At 41.1% G+C, this 23,101-nt stretch overlaps 1 protein-coding gene across 3 annotated transcripts in view; it reads right to left on the bottom strand.

Moving 5' to 3' along the window:
* The window catches only part of DPY19L4 (dpy-19 like 4), a 516,401-nt gene extending 493,549 nt beyond the window's left edge, over positions 1-22,852 (bottom strand). Inside the window, exon 1 of one of the 3 annotated variants that reach the window (XM_069220490.1) lies at positions 22,528-22,852. In XM_069220490.1, coding sequence (XP_069076591.1) covers positions 22,528-22,744 — 217 coding nt within the window. In that variant the 5' untranslated portion in view covers positions 22,745-22,852. Of the gene's footprint in view, positions 1-12,914; positions 13,045-22,527 lie in introns of those variants that run through there. The other 2 variants (XM_069220492.1, XM_069220491.1) reach the window with 2 other exon arrangements.
* Between the last annotated feature and the right edge of the window lie 249 nt (positions 22,853-23,101).

Genomic DNA, 23,101 nt, shown 5'->3' with positions numbered 1-23,101 from the left:
CTGACAAGATCTAAAGGGCAAGTGCTTTCTGTCTAAATTGTATTGTTGATTGGTTTATCCATGATTGGAATATCTGACGTACTGGTAAGTCCCTAGTAAAGTGCACTAGAGGTGCCCAAGGCCGGTAAAACAAATGCTACTAGTGGGCCTGCAGCACTGATTGTGGCACCAACATGAGTAGCCCCTTAAACATGTCTCAGACCTGTCACTGCAGTGTCTGTGTGGGCAGTTGTGAACTGCCAGTTCGACCTGGCAAGTGCACCCCCTTCCCAGGCCCAAACCTTCCCTTTTACTTCATTTAAGTAACATCTAAGTGAGGCCCAAGGCAGACCCTTGTGCAGGGTGCAGTGTATTTAAAAGTTAGGCATGTACTGGTGTGTGAAATACTGTTAAATCAGTTTTTTCACTATTATAAGGCCTACCTCTCCAATAGAATAACATGGGGACTGCTTTTAAATATCTTTTAAGACCTGTTTCCCATTGGGAGAAGATAGAAATATGGAATGTGGGGTCTCTAAACTCACACTTTAAAAATACATCTTTTGGTAAATTTGTTTTTTAGATTATAAGTTTGAAAATGCCCTTTTAGAGAGTGGGCATTTTCTTGCTTAACCATTCTGTGCTTCTGCCTGGCTGCTGAATACAAATCTGGGTCAGACTGACAGTTGGGCTGTTTGCGAATTCACTCTAGACAGTCACACAAAGGGAGCAGAGGTGTGTCCTGCATATTCTGATGGGTCATCTTGGGCTAGAGTGGAAGCAGGAGTGGACACTTGCACCTGAATAGGGCTGTGTCTGTCCTTACACAAAGCAGTCCCCAATCCCCTAGTGTGCCTGGGGCCAGGACAGGAGAGGCAGGGTCTTGTGCACTACAAAGACTTTCCTTTGACGTTTGCCTACTTCAAAGGCAGAAATGAGTATAAGTATTGGACTGCTGACCCCACAACTTCAGAACACTTCTGGACTGAGGGCACAGCTAGATGCTTGAGGAGGACCTGCCACTCTGCCGGTTGCTTTGCTGTGCTGGCCTGCTGCTGCTACTTCTGCCCTGGGAGTGAAATGACTGGACTTTGCTTTCTAAATCCTGCTTTCCAAGGTTTTCCAAGGGCTTGAACTTAGCTTGCCTCCTGTTAGAAGTCTCAGGGGCATTAAAGACTTCGTCTGCCAGCACCTGGGTTTTCTTGATTGATTTGCCAAGTGGTGCCAATTCAGGTACTGGGCCTTTGGAAGTCAGTTCTAGTGAAAACTAGAACCACGAGGCACATTGACCCGGATGACACAGAACTGGCGCTGCTACTCGACGTCGCTACCTGCATCAAAAGCCGCGGTCCCCACTGAAGTGAAACAACCACAACCGACGCCGCAGACCCGGCACCGCTGGCCCGAAACTGCTGCAGCGCCTCTGAAGTCCTGCGATATTGTGAGTGCCATGTCACCAAGGTCTGTGACACCAGACCCCACTGCAGCGCCTGTGTCCCACTGGTGTGACCACAACCCCGAGAGGTCACCCCATTGCATCTTGACCCACCAGATTCATCTACCCTGCCGGATCGTAAAGAACTGACACCTCTCCACTGATGCCGCATCACCCCTACTGCAACTGTAAGGAACCGACACCTCCCCTCCCTCGCAGTAAGGAACCGAAGCCTCACCTCCCCAGTAGCAGTAAGGAACCGACGCCGCACTGGCTCCAGCAATGCCTCACCTTCCTGATGTCGTGCAAAGTCTTGGTTTCCTCATTGCTAAGGTATTGTACCTGGGGTCCATGCGACTCCATGACTGGCCTTGCGAGCGGCGTCAGACTGTTGGGAACGACTCCGTCAACGACCCTGTGATTACCCCAGTTGGAGCTATTGCATCTCTAAGAGCTTTATTGGGATTTAATCTTTAAAAATGTGTATCTTTGCCATGTATGTTGCATTTTTGTAGTTTTGGTCAGTTTTTTCCGATAAATATGGTGGTGGTGGTGTTGGCGGCAGCAGTATAATATTATATATATATATATATATATATATATATATATATATATATACACACAAAATACTCCACAAACAGTGAGAGGTACCCTCCACTACCAAACTGGACAGGGTAAACATATTAACAAACACAACAAATTCCCTTTTCTGCACCTATCTATGATGGGGCACAGGTAACCCGCTCAGAAAATAGTAAATCACCACACTATCAATTCACACACTATATAGCCATATGAAAAACCACATAAATGAAATCCTTAAGCTACCAACTTATATATTTAAAAAAGTAATTAAAATATTTTTTTACTAACTCCACTGTTGTATAACTATGTTAGTCTTATCTATAGACAAACTCATACATTCATAAGAACGTATACAGTTTCATAAAAGGCTTTAAAAATGTATTGTCTCTTTCAGCACTTCATCCAATTTCCTAAATTACAAAACAATATTAAAAACTATTTATGTCGACGTGGTGTTTCGGTGGTACTTAAGATGGTTCACCCCATTTTCTTCAGGACACAATACATATAGGATATGAAATAGCTAAAAAAAGACAATATTTACAACGCAAAGATAAATGAGGTGTTTTCAAAAATGGCTATATGTTTATTTAAGTGCATATCCCTTCTCCACCAGGCAACTCACCACACCTGGAACTCTAGTATTAAAAGTTATCTTCATTATATCCACTACAGTTATCACTATACTTCTGATACCATCAGCTATCTCAATGTAATAACCGACAATCAGTCACACAAAGACCCTGCCTTATCACCTAAATTCCATTAAACCTCATTTCTTTAAACCATATCTTCATTTTATTCTCCACTGGTGTAATGATTACCTTAAATATTAGTTCTGGCAACTTGCTACACCTCTTGTGCAGGGATATTGAGCCAATTCATTCTTCAGTCTCTTTAGTAGGTAAAGTATTTCCTCTACTAAATAGATACAAGGATACAGCCTAAATGACTTATTATTCATGAGTTTAAAAATCTTTCTTTCTTTACTGTCGGGAATTCATATGCACCCACTTACTTCTATCTATTGGGAGTTCCTCAACACTGCATATCTTCCTCTTCCTTCAGGATTCCATATCTGCAAATCAGATTGTCCCATATCAGTATTCCACACCATATAGATGGGATTTATTCCAACCTCTACTGAAAATAGTATCAGAGAAGAACTTACTCCTACAATGCAGGATTCTTTTTTTTATCATATCCAACTGCCCTTCTTTTGACCTTTGGCACCTTCTCCCACTTTCTCAAATACAGTCCTCCTCTTCTGTTCCAACACTACCCTTTTTGTTCTTAGTCCTCACAGGGTCAAGATTATCCTACGTTCTTCCTTTGTGTCATTTATTTAAAATATAGAATAATCAAATCTGAGTGAAATAACAAAACAGGAAAGGAAGATTAAATCAGTCATTTCCGATTCTATAAACCACTGCATTTCATTTTAATAAATAATTGGCAAACTTCCACCTCCCTTTTACCCCTTGAGACACAACAACTCCTTTTGTTATTTTCAATATTATCAACAGGACATTTAGTGTGAAGTTTAATCATAATTCCACACCATATGGGTTGGGGCATATCAGCTGTTCTCCCCCCCCCCGCTGTGCTTGAACCCGTTATTTCCCAGGACACCTACTACCATGTTTAATCATTATTCTACTCCCAAATGTGTTGGGGCATGTTGGAAAAGCCCCCCGTATTAAAGCACACTCTCATCCATGAACCCTCACTCGCTCCTTCCATCTTTCCTAACTGGAGAGTTTTCACCTTTCCCTCCATTTATGTAGGTGGCACTCTCTCCTTATTGCACCTACCTAGTCAAATTCCATCATCGTCTCTTCAAACTAAATAAACTTCTGCCATCTTTAACCCCTTTGTTGTATAGCTATTTTAGTCATATTTTAGACACGTTATTTAGCTAAACTAGGCCTGCCGTTGTGCCTTTTAGCCCAGTTACATTATATTTAGCATCGCTTTACTTTTTTATAGCGTTAGCCACATTTGCGGTATTGTTTTATTTTTCTCCATCTAGTTGTTCTTTCGCCTAGGAAAGCATTACGTTCTTGGTAGGACATTCATTTCACTTTGTGCTTTCCTCAAAACTGCAGTCAGATAGGATTGCCGGCAAAAGTGGTACGGTGTGTCTCCAACATTCACAGAAATATACACATTCCTACGTGGGGACCCTTTCTTAGAATGTCAACTGTTTTATTATAAAAACACTCCTCTGTCGCATACATTCCAGCCAGACGACCACAACTGCATGCTGATTGCCTTTGCTACAGCAGCCTGCTTAGACTACCGAATCCCTGGCCTATATGGGGATGGTGTCTCTCTAGACTACAGGCTTCCTTGCTCCGGAACGGGGGATGATGTCTTCCTAGGGGGGAAACCTGAAGGGCGGTTTAGGCTGTGCTCTAACATAGCTTAGGTAGGAAAGATACATATATCACTCCTAGTGATAGTATGGTGGGACTGTTTTTGTGTTTCACACTCCTTGTCACCCTTTTGCTTTTAGTGTGTTTTATCATCCTAGTTATTGCAATACATACCATTTTATCTACGATGCAGTTACTTCAATAAATCCTTATTGAACTATATTCTGCCTCTGTTGACTTTGCCTGTGTGAGACTAACGTAACTGAGGGAAAGGGGTGAGATCTGATCATCCACGATTCCCCTGAGGAGTCTTTCTTGTCATGCGCCCAGTTGCCACAATCATCCCTATTGTTAGGCAGAGATGAGGCACTGCTAGTTAGCTGGAAAACCCAGATTAGGCCCACATTTCAGGTGATTCTGCCACCCAAATCCAGTAGCCTCATTAGGATAATAAGAATCTACGCAACACCTTCATTTATCCACATTCCTCATTGCTCATGCGCTGTACTCGTATGTCTAAATTGGCGCACATCTTATCTCCAGGCATCACTTTCTTCACTCAAAAAAAATACTTCGATTTGTATCCACAATAGTGTTTCCAATAAAAATGTTCTCTATGAATATTTAATATTAGTACTCAATACCTGCCCCTATTTTTATAATTCTTTCCTCCAAAATGGTGCTTTCTTCTTATACATTATTTCTACTAACAATTATTTCATCCTTGAGTGCAGTGGTGATCTTGTAGTTTGTCCAAACTCCTTCTCATTCATATGTTTCAATCAAATTATTTAATTCAGTTATTAATGCAACACCCTACTCCTAATAAAGCTCACTTAAAATATTTATTTTTCCACACTTTTATCTCTAATGTCCAATCGTGTAGGTAAACATAACTCCTCAACCGTGCTTTACAAATCCCCCCTGCTATGAAGCCCCTCCAATCATCTTACTAAGCGCTCACATTCCTCTCTGCTGTTCAGACCATCTTTATATGTTCTGAACTTACACATGTAATATTGTTACCTCTTTTTTCGTTTATTGTCTATTTCACCTCCCCTAGATGTATCTTTTATACTCTCCACTATACAACATCTCAAATCACTTTCCTTATGTTTCTGTTCCATCCAATGTTCAACCAAAGGAGCATTTTTCCTCATTGTCCTTACTGCTGGGCTATGTTCATTTAACCTCAAACGTACTTCCTTACTAGCCTCTCCTACATACCCCTTATTGCAGGGGCAAACAATCAAATACACAACATTGTTTTGTCCTGCAGTTCTCCATATTGTTAAGTTTGTGTTTTCCTCCATTTAATTCCACTATTTGACCCTTCATAATACTACCACAGTTTCCACACATCCCACATGAGAAATTCCACTTGAGTCTACTTCTATCTTTTATATTTCTCTGCGGTACCCCCCCCGGGTTCCCTATATGTGTGTAGTAAAAAAATTCTTGATGGGTCTTTTCTTCCTATACACAAAGAAGGGCTTCTCCAAATTCCCACTGGTTCCTCCATTTAGAAGTGTCCAATTCCTAGTGTTATCCTGTGTTCTATGTTTCTCCTCAAACAGACTATCTTTGTTATAATATTTCATTACATTATAGGCTATTTTTATTAGTTTCTACTTATAGCCTCTATCAAGTCATTTCACCTCAAGTACCTTGGCATGTATCTCAAACTTGGCCCTGTCTGTGCAGTTCCGTGCTAATCGAAGAAACTTGCCAAATGTTATATTATCCCTTTGGCAACATGGATGGTTACTTTTATAGTGCAGCAGAGTATTTAGGTCCAATGGTTTTGAAATAATTCCACTTCCAATTTTGCCTTTACTACTTTTATTTTTATGTCCAAGAAGTCACATTGAGGCTGGCTAACTGTTAAGGTAAATTTTAAATTAGGGTCCCCACAGTTAAGCCATTAAATGAACGAGTCCAATTAATCTCTACTCCCCTGCTAGATTAATAACATGTCATCAAAAATCAGACCCACTGCTTCACATTTTCATAAAATTGGGCCATTTCAATGTATGTGTGTTTTTCTTTCAAGAAACCCACATACAAACATGCCAAAATGGGAGCACAGGTTGCTCCCATGCTGACCTCTTTAATTTAATAGAATAGATCCCCATTGAACAAAAAGATACTGTTTTTAAAGATAATTTCAATGCATTCTATAATAAAATCTGCACAGGGAGATAAATTCCCCTCCTCATCTTTTAACAACTCCCTCACCATTTCTACTGTATCATTCTGAGGACTATTCGTATAAAGAGTTTCAATGTTCAAAGAGACCAACCACTCATTATTTGAATCAAAACGTATTCCTTCAATCTTACATATCATATCAGTTGTATCTATGATATAGAAAAGGTTGTTTTGAAACTAAAGGTTTCAAGAAACATTCCACATATTTGCTGATGGGTTCTGTAAGGGAAATCAAACTTGAGACTACTGGTCTCATAGGGAGATCATACATGTTTTTAAGAACCTTGGGCAGCCTATGTGGTTTTCCATATGGCTGTATAGTGCGTGAATTGATAGTGTGCTGCATTTCCTATTTTCTGACCAGGTTAACTGTGCCCCATCATAGATAGGTGCACAAAAGTGAATTTGTTGCGTTTGCTTTTGGGTGTACAAATACTTAACATACTGCCTCTCAGATAAGCCTGACTGCTCGTGCCAAGCTACCTAGAGTGTAAAAGCAGGTCATCTTAGGTGTGTGACGCCCTTACCCTGGCTAGAGTGAGGGTTCCTACTGGGACAGGTTGCAAAGCACTGCCAACTAGAGACCCCGTTTCTAACAAGTAGGATATAATTTTATATAGGAGTAAATCTGTTCTCCGGCTCAACGTGCCTCCTTGGATGAACCCATTCTGGTTGAGGAGATTCAAAGGGCCATACATGACCTGAAAACTGCAAAGACTCCAGGACCAGATGGGTTCCTCCTAGAGTATTACTCGTCCTTTTGTGAGATACTATCACCTCATCTCCTTCGTCTCTATAACAAAGCATTGCAGAGAGGGGTATTTCCCTCTGACTTGGACCTGGCGACCATTGTCGTTCTCCCCAAGACTGAGCAACCCTCTGAGGACTGTGAGGTGTACCGTCCCATGTCCCTTATTAACATGGAAATCAAACTATTTGCTAAAATCCTAGCAACCAGCCTTCAAATGGTCATTACATCTTTAATCCACACGGACCAATGCAGCTCTATGCCAAATCATAGTACGCTCTCACTCACAAAGATAAAATTCCTGCAGACCTTGCCCTACTACTTGTCGATTTCAAAAAAGCCTTCAACACCATTGACGGAGACTGTATGGAGCAGGTGCTAGAGAGTATGGGTTTCCGATCCCAGAGAATGATATCCCTCCTCTATACACACCTGCAAGCCCAGGTCATCATCAAAGGGGTGCTGTCTGTGCGGTTCTCTATAGGACGGGGGAACCCTTCAGGGCTGCCCCTTCTCCCCCCTCCTTTTTGCTTTTGCCATAGAGCCATTGGAGAGACTGATCAGATGCAACTCACGGATGCCGAGTTGGAGTTGGGTGGGGAAGGGGAGTGCTCCAGAAGGCAGGATTGCCCTTTATGCTGATGACATTTTGCTGTACATGGCGAAGACCGAAGCACTGGCCCAAGAGCCCTAGAGATTTTTCAACTCTTTCCTAGTCCCATTACGGGGCAACAGTGCCTCCAGTGGGGGATGGATGAATATCTCCATGCGCCACCTCAACTTCAAATACTTGGAGCCCATGTCACCATAATGCCGAAAAAGCCCATGTCCTAAATCTAACACCCCCTTATACAGAAAACCAAGTGTAGTCTGGTGGCATAGCATAATCCCCCTATTAACTTACTAGGTAGAGTGGCCCTGATCAAGATGATGGTGCTGCCCCAATTGCTGTAGACCCTTCAGAATTACCTGTACTATATCCCTTAGACTTAGACTGGGAAGCTTGACAAGGTTGAACGGAGGGAGGCTTGCATGGCTCCAAGTGAACTAGTGATATCACACACATAGGTTTGGTGCAACTGCATTATCTCCACCATACATACATGTCCCCTCGACACCTCTGCTCTGCTGGTTTTCTCCCAGATTCCAACTGTGCTGATTTCTTTCACACGGTATGGCAGCGCCCAATAATCACTAGATACTGGTCTACAATTGAGAGTACACTGTCTGCAGTTTTGGAAACCCCGGTTCAACTAACTCCCAAACTGGTGGTGTTGGGTGTGGTGGGAGACATGAGAGATCCTCGGGGGGAATGGAGCCTTGGTGGGCATCGCAACCATGATGGCCAAGAAAGACATTGCCCGGGCATGGAAAACACCAGGCCCACAGTGGATGGTACAATGGCGTGCAGAGATGGATTGGTGCAGCAGAGAAGAAGAACCAATTTATAAAGCCAGTGGCAACCCTAAGAAATTCACAAAAAATGTGGTATAAACGGTGGGAATACTTTGGCTTAGCTGTCTAAACATGTGATTCACAATGTACAGTTGACTGCAATATGGGAGCTAAGGTGTGGGAGTAGTGTCTAGGAGATGGGTACTGTGGGAAAACTATTACTCCTGAATTTCTCCGATATAAAACGCAATGCCTGCAATGTACCCTTTTATGGAAAAAATCAATAAAAGTTGTCTATCAAAGAAAAACAAATCTGTAAAAAAAAATCTGTTCACCTCAACAGAAAGGGGCATTGCAGGGTGGGGATGTCAGAGCAGGTTTCTGAGCACCCATACAGTTGTCGAAAAGCAGAAAAAAGATAAGATAGCAAATGCACCAGTATTAGCACGTAAATGTAAGCAACATACAATTAAGATTGTTTAAGAACTTATGATTGTGACTAATCCTGGAGAGCTGCATCTGTTGCAACCTCCCAGAATTCAGAATAGATTCTTTTGTAGAATTCCGTAAACAATATACATATATGCTAATGCATCAATTTCAAAAGAAATGCTGCATTTCTAAATAGACAAGCATGTTAGTAATGTAAATGCCAAACGGTATCACATGTATTGAGTAAATGCTGCTGAAACAGTGACAGCTGATGAAACGGCAATATCCAATAAAAATGTTAACACACTGCTGATGGGCAGGATGGAATCTCCCAGATGTACCACACTTTGATCAACAATGCTCCTGAGACGATAGGGCGCCTTCGCCAGACTTGGGAGGACTCTACTGGATCAACTAAAAAACTTGGTGGAGTGATGATAAATTGATTGAGAGTCATGATCTATCTTCCTTAGTATGATAAGATTTGTGGATAGAAGGAAATACACTTTATTTCAATAAACGTGTAGTACCACTGTTGTGCTGCTAGATAGTGTGGTCTCTTTTCTTTGCATCTGATTGATTTTTTAAACAGTTAGACAAGGGGTAAGTTGTGAAACACCATGTAGAGCAGTGGCTGAAACTAAACAGTTGCTTATGGTCAGAGGAAGTTGTTTTTAAGTGAACACACCGATAGGAAACATCATTTACAACAAGTGATCCATAATTTTTCAGGTCCTTGGGGTCCAGCCAGTCTTTTTATATCTGGCTTGCTAGGCAGTTGTGGCCAACACAAAAATAGAACATCAGGAGTTACGAGAGAGAGAGAGGGTTTGGCTCTGCCCACAAGTTGATAGGCCTACCTTCTGGATTTGACTAAGAAAGATTTGTGTGATTTCACTTAAAAAGTGCTTGCATTGCACATATTATGGTTGATAATGTAGGCCTGGGTTGGTCATGGGGTCACGTCAATGATCAAGGTGTTGTGTTGTCTGGTGCATGTGTAGAGTTATGCCAGTTACCAATGATCTAACATATTTATAATAAAAATTATGACTAAGGCAGTGGACATACATTTTTTACTGTGAAAAGCAGATATTAAAACCAATAGGCCTTTATGTGTATATTATTACTCTATGTTATAGTCTGTACACAAGTATTTTCTAACAAAATTACTGCAGTAGGAAAAGATTTAGGTTTTCCCCTGTGACAAACTTTGCATTTTTTTGAAATGTCATTGTTTTTTAGCCATCTGAACGCACAGTTCTCTGTGAGGGGTTAGATGATCACTAGAAAGACAGTTGTAAAACTAGTACTAACAGAGGATTTGTCCCTCTGCCCACATTCTGATCTGCTCTACAAGCATTTGATTGAAAAATAGTTGTGTTAGCCAATATATGTACTTCCATTGCTCAGAACTGACAGATACATTGCTAAGTGGCAAATATTATTGAAAGCAGTTTTGTACTGAATGACTTGACAAAAACCATGTAAAGTAGCTTTGAACCCTCTGACAGAATGTAATAGGAAGGGGTTTAGCACATAAACACTTTTTATAGCCCGGTCAAAGTAAATGCTTTGAGTCTCTAGAAGGATAGTTTATGTTTATGTCAAAGTATTTACTAGGATGTCTAAATTGATTGTTGAGTCGCTATTGGTTCCTATTGATTATAAAATATATGGCAAAGTCAGTAGGCCTATCATTTTTACATTCTGAGTGGCCTGGCAAAGACGGCAGTCTTAATCTTTTTGTACTGTGAAAAGCCTCATGTTTCCCAATAGGCTCATACAGGACCATTGCCATTGTTTACAATTAGAGTCTGCTAGTGTGCAAATTGTCATACTGTACCTCAGAGTCAGTTACCCCTCTTATATATTTCTTTAGGGAATATGACTTGGACTTTAGTCTACAAAGGGTTTGCTATTTGTAATTCCACCTGTATTCTTGTGAATATCTTGATTACAGTATTTAGGTGAGTATTCACTGAAGTACTTTTCCTTTCTAAAGAAAACTGTCTAGACATTGATTCAAGTTAACCACATGCTGTGGTTGTGGGTTACCTGGAGCCCAACTTACATATTGATTTGGGGTGGTCATTTGGAGTGCCCTGATCAACTCTTGTAGGTGATGCAGATGGTTTTAAAGAGGATGCAAGAAAGTAGTGGGTGCTAGTGGTGATCTCAAATTGGAGGAGTTATTCTACTGAAAGTCTGCAGGCCTCTGCTGAGGAATGCTGCACAATGGAGAACACACAGGAACAGGACTAGGTATCGTGTTAGGTATACTTGTTTAGCACACTAATCACAAATGAGCGTATCCAGGCACTGTGAGAAGGTATGAAGGTGCAGGACCTCATGGAGTTATTGAAAGCTCAAGGTCTTCAGTGTTCTGTGGAATTAGAGAAGTGCAGAGGAGGCCCCAATGTGTTGAGGAAGGTTGTTACAGGTTTTGGGAGTGATGTAGGAGAACAATCATTCCGTTTTGGTATTTTGGATGCCAGCGAGTGTGGCTAAGTGTAATTGTCTGGTGGGTTGGTGAATTATATGCAGTTGTACAGGTAGGTTGGGCCAGTGTTGTGCAGTGCTTTGTATGAAAGGAGTTCAAATTGGCTGCTTTTGTAAATGGAGAGCCATTGGAGTTTTCTGAGGTGTTGTGAAATATGGATGCAAAGCAGGAGGTTGACGATGAGTCATGCTGCAGCATTCTGGATCGTCTGGATCCTGTGTAGGAGTGATTGGGAGATCCCTGAGTAGAACGTGTGGCCTTGGTCTAGTCTACTTGTGATGAGTGCTTGCGTGACGATAGATCTGGTGTTCAGGGACAGCCATTTTAATATCTTGCGTAGCATGCAAAGAATGTGGAAATAAGGAGAGCTGACTGCGTTGACTTGCGCTGTCATGTTGAGCTTATTTCCAGGATGATTCCCATTACCAAATTTCTGGCGTGGTCAATGGGTGTTGGTCCTAGCTCTGACCCCCATCAGGTAGAGTCGATGGGGAGACATTGTTCCCGAAGACGAGTACTCCAGTCTTGTCAGAGGTGAGATTCAGGCAGTTGGCTCTCTTTCTGTCTGCCACCTTGATCATGCATTTGATGAAATTAGCTCTGTTGGTGGTTGTCCTGTCGGTCAGCGATGGGATGAGCTGGGTGGCGTAGGATAGGATGGTGATGCCTGGGGATACGATGATATTGGCAAACTGAGGCATTTAGATGTTGAACAGAATGGTACTGAGAGATGACACCTGGGGGACTCTGCAGATCACATTCTTGGATTCCCATGTGTAGGGTGGTATCCTGGCTAGGGTAGTAAGCAGGATGTTGTCTTCTTCTAGGTAGGAGAGGACTAGTGGTTGATAACCTGTTTTGGAACCTTCTTCCAGAATGAAGGCTCTAATTTAGTGACAGTTGGCACCAAGTGGCTTTAGTTTTGTGCTCTATGTATGTTTTGGATTTCAGGTTGCTGGATTCAAAGGGATTGGACACTGCTGGCAAGACATGACAAAAAACTTGAAGGTTCTTTTTATTGAGCCATTGTCAGGCCTGGTCTTGGTTACTGGCATTGGCAAGGAGACAGTAAGTATTCAGCCAACTGATATTGTGTCCCAAAGCAATTTTTAGAGGCTGAAGCCCAGAGGTTTTAGAGGTAGAAGCACAGTTGCGTGGTTTGCTTAAACATCTTAGGACATTCAGAAAGCTTCCCTGGGAGTACATTCCGCCCACTGCTTATCATTAGCTTTGTGTTTTGTAACTCACGTGCGCTTGCTTTCTATTTGTTGGCTTTATTTGTTCTAGGCAGTCCAGCTTGAGTTTGTCCATTCGGTGGCCCATTCCCAATTTAACGTATTCTTCCACCAGTACTCGCTTCTGTAAACAGGCTTTTAAATCTTCTTATCTTGTCACAGCTGCTGTGAATTCAAAGGCAGACGTCTGATGTCAGGCTCTGTCGTCTGGACAGCTTGGTGCTTACTTTCCTTTTTTCTAACTTCAAAATTAGAGGATTTATCTGGCAATCATGCTAGTTACTAGGGGTGGTCCGGAGGAAAGCAGTATAATGTCATTTTTTCTAGCACACAAAAAAATTTAAGTGTCTGTAAATTAACTGTGCAGATATTTCAGAATATATCATTATTAGGAAAGCACAAATGAAGCATTTATTGACAATTCTGAAGTGTGCTGGAAACATATTTTAATACTATCAAAATAAATCAATACACAAGGTGATGGCAGTTCCATAAACGACTGCCCCACTGCACCCCAGGCCATTCCAGTCTACTCAACGCCACTCCACTCCAATCTACACACTGCTCTCTGCCCTGCACCACTCCACTGTACACCACTTCACTCTACTCTGGAACAATCTACTCTACAGCACTGCAATCTATACCACTCTTCTCTAAACTACAACCCTCCCCCGCAATGCACTTTACAAAAAAACAATTCACTCTATGCCACTGCACTCTATGCCAACTACTTTGCACCACTCCACGCCACTATACTCTACTATGCAAGACTCTAAGCCACTGTAAGTTACTCCCCTCTACACTATTGTACTCAATGTCGCTGCATCCCACGACACTGTATTCTACGTCACTGTACTTTACACAACTCAACACCCCTTTACTCAAAATAAATGCACTGTATGCAACTGCACTCTATGCCAATCTACTTTGCACCACTGTACTTTACACCACTTCACTGTAGGCCACTCTACGACACTCCACTCCATGACACTCTAATCCATTTAACTCTACTCCACTCTGACATTCTACTCTACAGTATACCACACCACAACTTCTCTCTATTCAGCTCCCTCAACACCACTCCATGACCCTTTGCTACACTCTATTCTCCAACACACTAGTCCGCTCTATGGCAGTCTAGTCTATTCCAATTCACTCTACAACTCTGCTCCACTCTAAGACATCTATGACAATCTACTCTGCTCTACACTTCTCTACTCTAAAACACTCTACTCAACACTCTCTATGCCACACCACTCTGCTCTATGACCCTCAATGCCACTTCACAACACTCTACTCCAATCCACAAATTTTCACGACACTTCTCAACACTTTACGCCAGTGTTTCCCAACCTCTTGACGTCTATGGACCCCCACTTTATCATTACTGCAACCCACAGACCCCCACTGAATCAGTACTGGAATCCAGGGACACCACACAGAATCATCACTGGAAGCCAGTGCCCCAGAACTAAACATTGTTGATGATTTGAATGATACAGAAACAAGCATTCCATCAAACACATACACAAATGATAACACATTTTATTTAATTTTCAAACAAATAAACAAAAGAAATTATAATAGAAAAGTTGGAGCTTTTCTAAATTCAATTGAAGCGCACATCGTCCATGCTGTATTCTGTTTGATGCACCTGTACTGCTCCCACAAATCAACCTGAGGATGCTAATTTAACTTTGAGCCTCCAATTTGAAATTCCTTGACATTGACTGTAGGTTTTAAAATATGCAATGGTAAATTTGGCCACTTCAATTATATACTCTTTATTAATCTGTTGACGTTAGTTAATTCTCTAAGCAGTGACGGACCCCCTGATAAGGCTTACCAGAACTTCAGGGGTCCCTGGACCACAGGTTGGGAACCACTGCTCTATGCCACTTCTTAACACTCAATGAAACTCCACTTTATGACACTCCATTCCACTCCACCACTCTCTGTTACACCAGTCATGCTGGTGTAAAACATGGCTTAAACATATTGGCAAAGACAATAGCTCTTGCAAAGGCAAGGCCTTTTGGTCTTGCCAATGCTCCTTTGTTACAGCCAGGTATCAACAGAATATTGTTAGATGCTGATGCCCATGTTAGCCAGTAAAGACCTTAGGAGTTCCACGCTGATACGGAAGAATACTGATCAGGGGCTAGAGGGCAGCAGAATGTGTTAGGTTTGGTCTCAGACGTAAAGAATCCATTTACAGGTTAAAAGCCAAATGCAACAGAGGGTCCCTTTAGTAAACCTCATGAAGTCTTGTTCTAAGAACAGATAATGGGAAGAGAGTTCCAAAGGGTGCGTTCTGTGTTTGCAAACTGCTACCCTAATAATGTGTATAGTTTGCTTGACGAAGACACCATTTTTGGGGTGTGGCTCAGCTTAGGGATATGGTTGCCTGATCACAACACAGACAGAAAAGGTTTGACAACAGGATTACCAGGGCTAATAGAGGTTCACTTTCCAACATGGAGGGTCTGCCAAAGGTTAGATTATGTACCATACATGACTCCCTCAACTGAGGGAAAACCTCACAGGGGCAGCATCTGCACAAAACTCCGAAGATACACAGTGGTGCAGCTGATTGTGGCCAAGACAAAAAAAGAAAGAGGAAACCCCTAAATGTAGAGATGGGAGGAATGTATACTGTAAATACCAGGAAGAAGTAAAGTAAAAGGACTCCACTAAACAAAAAGGTAAAAAAGAGACACAGCTGAGAACTACAAGTTCCCAGGTGGCCATCAATGAAACAGAAATGAAAATTCCATATCTCACTAGGACAAGGGATGATTAGGTGGTGGGCCACAACAGCCCAACTGGTCCTGTCAAAACATACGAAGGATATCAGATAAGGATGAAGCAAGGGAAATCATGAAAAGTTGTTCTCCTTTCTTGCAGGTCTATCTTGAGAATGTTCAACATATCTCTAGGAGGGCCATGCCAGACCTTTATGACATACATATAAAATGAAGGTGTCTAATTATTATACATAAGTTTACATTCCCAGAGGTTAGCCTGACAATGTGACATTTATATGTGCTTCCTTGACATATACTGAACATGGTTGGCATCAAGACCACCATTAACCAAAGAATTCATAGGGACCAGAAAAAGAAAGCTGGTTATAAGTCAGAAGCTTACTATGGATAAGAATCTAAGTCAAACAGCAGCTCAAGTGAAAATCCTGACTCCATGGAGAACTGTCATCAGTAGCAGGAAAGACCCAATAAAGGAAACAGTAAGAGTTAAAAACACTAACGCATAAAATGTCATAAACAGAAAACCGCCAAAAGAAAGTGAAAATCATGAAAGTCCTTTACGCTTCCGAATCTGCCCCAAAACTAATTAATGATAATGTTAGATCGTAATAGCACATTCCCTATATACATTGAGCAATTCATTCTATAAGTAACCCAAAATTAATACACAAAACTCCTAAGTAAAAACATAGCGTAGTATGTCAGGCAAAGTGGTTCGAGTACCAGATCTGTCAGCCAAAGGGGAGTTAGAGGCTGGACTTCAGAAGTGAGAACTGGGGCAAGAAACCAGGGCAAGTGGCATCCAACTGGCAGAGCAGGAAGTAGTCATAGGAAGCCAGTAGGGCAGAGGCATTCAGCTAACAGTGGATCAGCAAAACAGTTTAAAAAAAGTGAGTACAAGGAAAGCAAAATAGTCAACCAGCACGGCATGGCAAGTTGACTGGACAATTTTTAGGTAGGTCTGGACCGGTCACCTGCAGAACTGTAAAAGTCAGTAGATCAGCATGGTCAGGACAGCCCACTGGGAAACTATGCAGATGCAATCAGTCACAGAGTAAGGCTGTGTGTTATGTTTGTGCTTAAGTGAATGCTGTATATGTCACACAAATGAGCTTTAGAATGTGGGACGTTACTAGCAGGAGTGAAGGATGCCTGTAAGCTTAGCAGACGTATTGACTCGGATGCAAGATATACTTAAAAATAAATGAGCAATCCTCATTAGAGCATGAAGTTTATTTAACAATTATGGCGACAAGTTGAAGAAGAACCACTTGATAATTCCAGCAGCAGTTTAACCTATCTAAGAAGGAAGCTATGGCATCCAGGGACTGAATTTTTATACCGGGTGCTGAGAGTAACATTAACTGCTGTTGCGAAGAACCGAGCTAGATTGGTCAACATAGTGATCCGCAAGTTATTTTGCTTCAAGCAATATTTTATGTGTTTCACAATAGTGCATATGCATAGAACTTATTGGATTTATTTGGCGGCGCACTCCTGGCGTAAAGCGTAGAACTGTTGTGGGGGAGGGACTGTTGAGCCTTTGGTGGAGCAAAATAGAAAGCGATGTTTTGTGTTGATCAATTTATATACATTTACCTCGATAACAGTGCTGACAACCTAGCAACAAATACACATGCATGATCTTTAGTTCAGCGTGGCAAGACTGCATTGCTGAGTCAACACAAGGAAAACTCAACAAACCACACACATCACTGCACATACATACGGGAGCACGCTGCATATGGTAATTACAACTGTGACACAGAGGAAGCCATTTTGCATTGGAGAGCGGAGCAAGTGGAGTAACATACTTTTCTTTCTTACATATTTATCAGGCGTATTGAAGGATCTGTGACAGACACAGGGGACACAGAGGTGTGGAGGCGTATTGAAGGATCTGTGACAGACACAGGGCTGTGGAATTCGACACCCAAGACATATTGTTTGGGTTCAAGGACAACAAGTTTTCATGTTTATTTGGTCCTTGGGACAAGCAGGCCTTCCCCCTGCAGCACAAACAATTTGGCTGCCAGTTTACAGGGAAAGAAACTATCTCCAGTTGAGATAATATTTGTGCCCATAAGATTAGGCTGTTCAAACTTGTATTTATGGTTCATTATTGCAAAGCCTTTATTATTAGGGTGAGTGTTCTAAATGAACGTTTTAAGGTCACACTGCACTACTGCCAGTGGTTCCAGTAAACAAAAATGTACACAGACACGTTTGCAAAGTTTAACATTATGAGGCTACATGTAATGCTCCCAGAATGCTCTCTGATTAGATGCAAATGTTAGCAGAAGCTTGCAAGCAATATTGATGATTCTTTGCTTCCAAAATAGAATGTTCAGGATAAAAGCAAGTAGTAAAATAAACATTTTGCTAAATTACTGTGACATTTTAGGTACTATTTCTTTGAAGCATTATTTAGTAAAATGTGTAGACACATGTAAGTATTTTCAAAAAATATTGATGATGGAAAAATCGGTGTAACCATTTTCAACAAGATTATGGGAAACATGAAAATAAACAGGCACTGGCAAAACCAATGGATCTGACATTGGTGGTCAGTGTTTTGGTTTTGTCCATGTGTATCTTGTTTTGACATGGCTTCTGTAATACTTCATTGTTATGGGAGCTGCCATGCCCTTGCCATAGTAATAAACATTGGCAAAAAAACAAAAACAACATCTAGGTTAGAAAAAGCATGCATTGCCATAGTAGTTCCTGACACTGAACAAAACTATGTTGCGTGCTGATATGCTCCTTGTGGAAGACCAGAATGCTGTCTCTCACAGTAGAGCTAGCCAATAGATGGATAGGTAGAGAAATAGAATTTTAACAAAAAGAAAATGTCTTGATTAATGCCAGACTTAATTAGGGGCTCAATTCTTAAAGGAAGTCCCCAAAGTGCACCCATGTTGTATGTCTTTGCATTAGTGCCTTTCATGATTTCACAAGAATTTACAAACGCAGACCAGGAAATTGTACTCCCAGGAAATATCTGTGAACTGTATTTTAGCGTGTGCTAATGAGCATGTGTAGATTTGCTCCTGCGAAAATCTATTGTGTGTTTACAAGTTCAATTTACCTCCAACCACTTTTATCCCAGCCGTGGTAGAATGTCTACTTCTGCCCTTGTCAGGAGTAAATTTCAACCTTTCTCATCATGGGAAAAGATTAGAGAAGAGCTGGTGAAAATCCTTAAAACAACATGCAAGTTAGTAGGTTTGCACAGACTCAAAGGAATTCCAGCCCTGGGACTATTGCTTACTGCTTCCACCAGCCTCAGTATGTAGATCTGTAGAAAGGTGGCAAAAAAAAGGAAATTGCTAGAGTAGTGCTTGAAATTTCCAGTTACTACTACAGTACTAGACTCATCATAATCAATCAAAGGGGCTATTATCAGAGCTCTTACATAATGAGATTGCTGCCATAATTTGTCACTGTACTTCACGGCACCAAAGGGACAAGTCATTTTTACAGGACAAGTAGATATATGAAGCAACCTGTCCCATGAAACAAGTATATATTTTGTTAAATTCCACACCCCTGCAGGCACACCAGTTCAGTCGGTCACTGTGAATCTTTTGCTGCAGCTGTTGAAGCATATAAATGGATTATTCGATAACAGGCACACAAACCTAAGCCTGTCATTGCATGGGTGAGTGAGAGTTCGGTGACAGGCACGCAAATTTAAAGCCTGTCCACTTCTGTAATGGAATGACTCTCTGTGACAGGCACACCCATTTACAACCATTGTGTATATAACATTAACTTGGCACTGTGTATTGAAGCACATTTTCAAACACAGAATATACTTTACTGATGACTATCATTGTAGTTAGTAATGTTTTATAGTCTTTTACTCTGTTTTCTTCAATGAAAAATACTTGGTAACTGAAGCAATTGTTTTTAAATTAGCTTCCATTTCTAATTTATTAATATGTGTGTGTCTCAAACATTCTTGTTAATAGCTCCACAACCTTTTTTTAGCGACAACTGGGGAATCTCTCATCAAATGGAAAGAATGGAGAGAGTATTTTTTAATTATATTGATACTACTGAGGAAGCGAATGAAGAACTTTCTCCAATCAGAAAAAAATCCTACTACTTTCTTTAGGTCCACAGTTTCTTAAAGTATACAACTCTATTGAGAAGAAAACTTAACTTTGCTCGATTGGTGAAGACCTCTAGCGGACAAGGATATTTGCCATCTCCTTTCCTGACTTTAACTGGTAGGTAACTTTACACGAACCACATCACCTTTCTCCAACCTAGGAACTTTTGCCCCACTTTTTTTATCCTTGTACATTTGATATTTCTCCATGCTAAATGCAAATTTGGAGTGCATTCATTAAATTATTTAGGTCATGAAATCTCAGCTGAAGATATCAAACCTAAAAAAGAATTGTTGAACGCTGTGAGGAATGCTCTTATTCCTATAGGGACAAATGAAGATCATTTTTAGGATTGGTGGAGTTTTGTAGAAAAGTTCTCAGAAAATAACAACATTATTTAAGACAGTTGTTGAAAAACAAATGTAAATGTGTGGACAGAAATTTTGAAAAAAAAAGTTTAAAAATTAAAGAGAAGAAATTTGTAAAGCAAAACAACTGCATGGGTTTTCTCCTAAATTGCCATATATTTTAACTACGGATGCGATTAGTAAGGGGATTGCTGTTGTGTGATCCCAGAAGAGCACCGATAGCAAGAAGTACACAGTAGCTTATGCACCTACAAGCTCTATCACCAGCAGAAGAATGGTACACTGTTGTTGAAAAAAAAAACTTGGGGCAGTCTGGGGGTTAAAACACTTCAGGAACTTCCTATGGGGGTTTCATGTGGTAGTGAGATATGACCATAAACCCCCTTGGAAGGTGCTGCCTAAGAAGGATTGCTGAGAGCAACACAAAGGACTGCAAGGATGTCTGTGATACTGTTGAATTTCTGGTAAATCATTAACTATTTGCCCGGGGTTAAAAACAGAGTGGTGGACTGTCTAAGTAGATTGCCCTTAACCGTTGGAAGAAGATCCTGGAGGATGGGAGGAAATCAGTGTAGCTTGGGCTGATGAAAATAATAGAAATGAATCCATCAGTGCAAAAGAATGGAAAGGTGCAAGTGTGCAGGACAGCGATCTGATTAGAATAAAAACTTTTATTGTGCAAGGATGGCCCGAAAAATAATTTAAGAAGTTCTGGGAAGTATGTAAAGAATTATCTAATGTGCAGGTGTGTTGAGGGAAAAGAGAACCATCCACCTACGAGTTTGAGGGACAGTTTGATTAAACTTTCTCTTGATACACTTAGGTATTGTCAAAAGTAGGAGAAGGATCAAAGAAGTGTATTGGTGGCCAGGTCAGGATGTGGAGGTAGAAAGAGTTATCAGACAGTGCAGTTTGTGTATGAATGCAGATAAATCACATATTATTGGAGGCCTCCATTTTCTCCTGTTCCTCGTCCAGAGATGGCCTAGGCCATTCTAGGTATTAATATTATGGGACCAGTCAGTGAAGAACACACAAACTGTGCTAATGGCAATTGATTATTTCTCTAAGTGGCCTAAGATAACATCTGTAAGCAAAGCTGATACTGAAAGTGTAATTTTGTTTACAGGATGAGGTGTTTCAAACGGAGGGGGTACCAAAGAAAGTGATAACAGACAATGGCAGACAATTCAAGAGTGTAGACATGGTAAACTTTTTGAAACGTGATGGCATTGAACGTAAGGTAACTTCGGTCTATCATTCCCGCGGAAATAGGGAAGTAGAAACGTTTAAATGTGAGATTAAAGATGCATTACTACTGGCTAAGCAGAGGAATCTTAACTGGAAATTGGGTGCTAAGAAAATGGTATGGAACTACCACACCATGCCTACGGTAACTGGATATAGTCTGTTTACTATAATGAGAGGGCGAGTTCCTTTTACCAAGGATAATCAAGGGTGGTTACTTAGGTTAAGTCAGTGGTCTCCTGCTGAAGTGAAAAAAATATTCTGGTCTCAGGAGGAATAGGAAATGTACAAGAATAAGAAAAGTGGGCCAAAAGTTCCTAGACTGGAGAAAGGTTAGATGTGGTTCATGTAAAGTCACTATTTAAAGTCAGGGAAGAAGATGGCAAATATTCTGGTCCGTTAGAGGCCTTGGAGGTCTTCACCAGTTCAGTAAAGTTGAGTGATGGACGCGTTTGGCATACCAGTCGTTTTGTGAATTGTAAAGACAGAAAAGAAAGAGCTGCTGAATGATTCAGATAGTAAAAGGTACAATTCAGAAACTAATGATTTTGAGACTAATGAAGAGGCGTCCAATGATAATACACAAGGTAGTGCTCAAGAGGAGGAGTTTGCAAGTAATTCTGGAGAGAATGAGGCATATCCAGTAACGTCTTCAACCACTAAATATTGTAGAGAAATTAAACGTCCAGTATAGTTGCAAGATTTTGTGACATAATTTTATGGGAATGATAACAAATGGTTTAAAGCAATTTCATGCAAGTTTCAATAACATATTTATATTTTAGTTTTCTGTTCATTATCTTTTCAAAACTGTTATTTTACAAAGAGATGAGATATGTTATGTTTGTGCTTCAGTGAACGTAATGTCATACAAATGAGCTTTAGATTGTGGAGCATTACTAGCGGCAGTTGAAGGATGCCTGTGACCTTAGCAGATGTGTTTGCTCTTATGTAAGATACACCTAGAAATAAATAGACAATCCTTCCTGAGAGTGAGGAGATTATTTAACACTGTGGCTGTTAGTGGCTTGGCTAGTGTAGGTAGTGGTCGTACAGTGTTTAGAAAGGTAGTAGCGCTGCCTGTACGAATGCAGATAATTCATAGTGCTCAAACTCCTCACCTTCTACCTCTACTTCGCTGAGCTTCTCCCCCTCCTTGGGCGCTTCTTCGTCATTAGCTACCTGGTCCTCTTTGGAGTCCTCTTCGTCCTTGGGATCCTCTTCCTCTGTGCATTCTGTTTCCTCAGTGAGTTCCCCATCTGCAATGGGCTCCTCTTCCTTCTGCTCCCCTCTGCTTGAGCTGCACACGGGCATCATTGCCGCTTCTTGCTCTCCCATCTATTCCTGTCACAACTTTACTCCATTCCCCTGTCCCAGCTGACTGGTGGCTTAGCACGCAAGTGCGTTTGCTCCGCACGCCAGGAAGCGAAACCAGGCGGCGAGAACAATCGAAACAAAGAAGAGACTAACCATTGAGCTCAGCAAAGGACTACAGGTTTCAGTGGTAAATGCCGGTCGCCATCTTGAGAGAGATATTCTTTACCAGTGATTTCTGATTTCTGCAAGAAAAAAACATTGTGGTTCACAGAAAAGAAAGTGCATTCACCAAATATTCAAACATTCTATCAGTTAAACCACGTTTTTTTCTAAAACAACGCTTAATTTGCCATTCTTCAATAAGCTATCTTAAATAAC

The sequence above is a fragment of the Pleurodeles waltl genome, chromosome 2_2 (genome assembly GCF_031143425.1).
Source record: "Pleurodeles waltl isolate 20211129_DDA chromosome 2_2, aPleWal1.hap1.20221129, whole genome shotgun sequence".
NCBI classification, from domain to species: Eukaryota; Metazoa; Chordata; class Amphibia; order Caudata; family Salamandridae; genus Pleurodeles; species Pleurodeles waltl.
The sequence above is the reverse complement of the archived record's forward strand: the minus strand, read 5'-3'. Positions and strand labels throughout refer to the sequence as shown.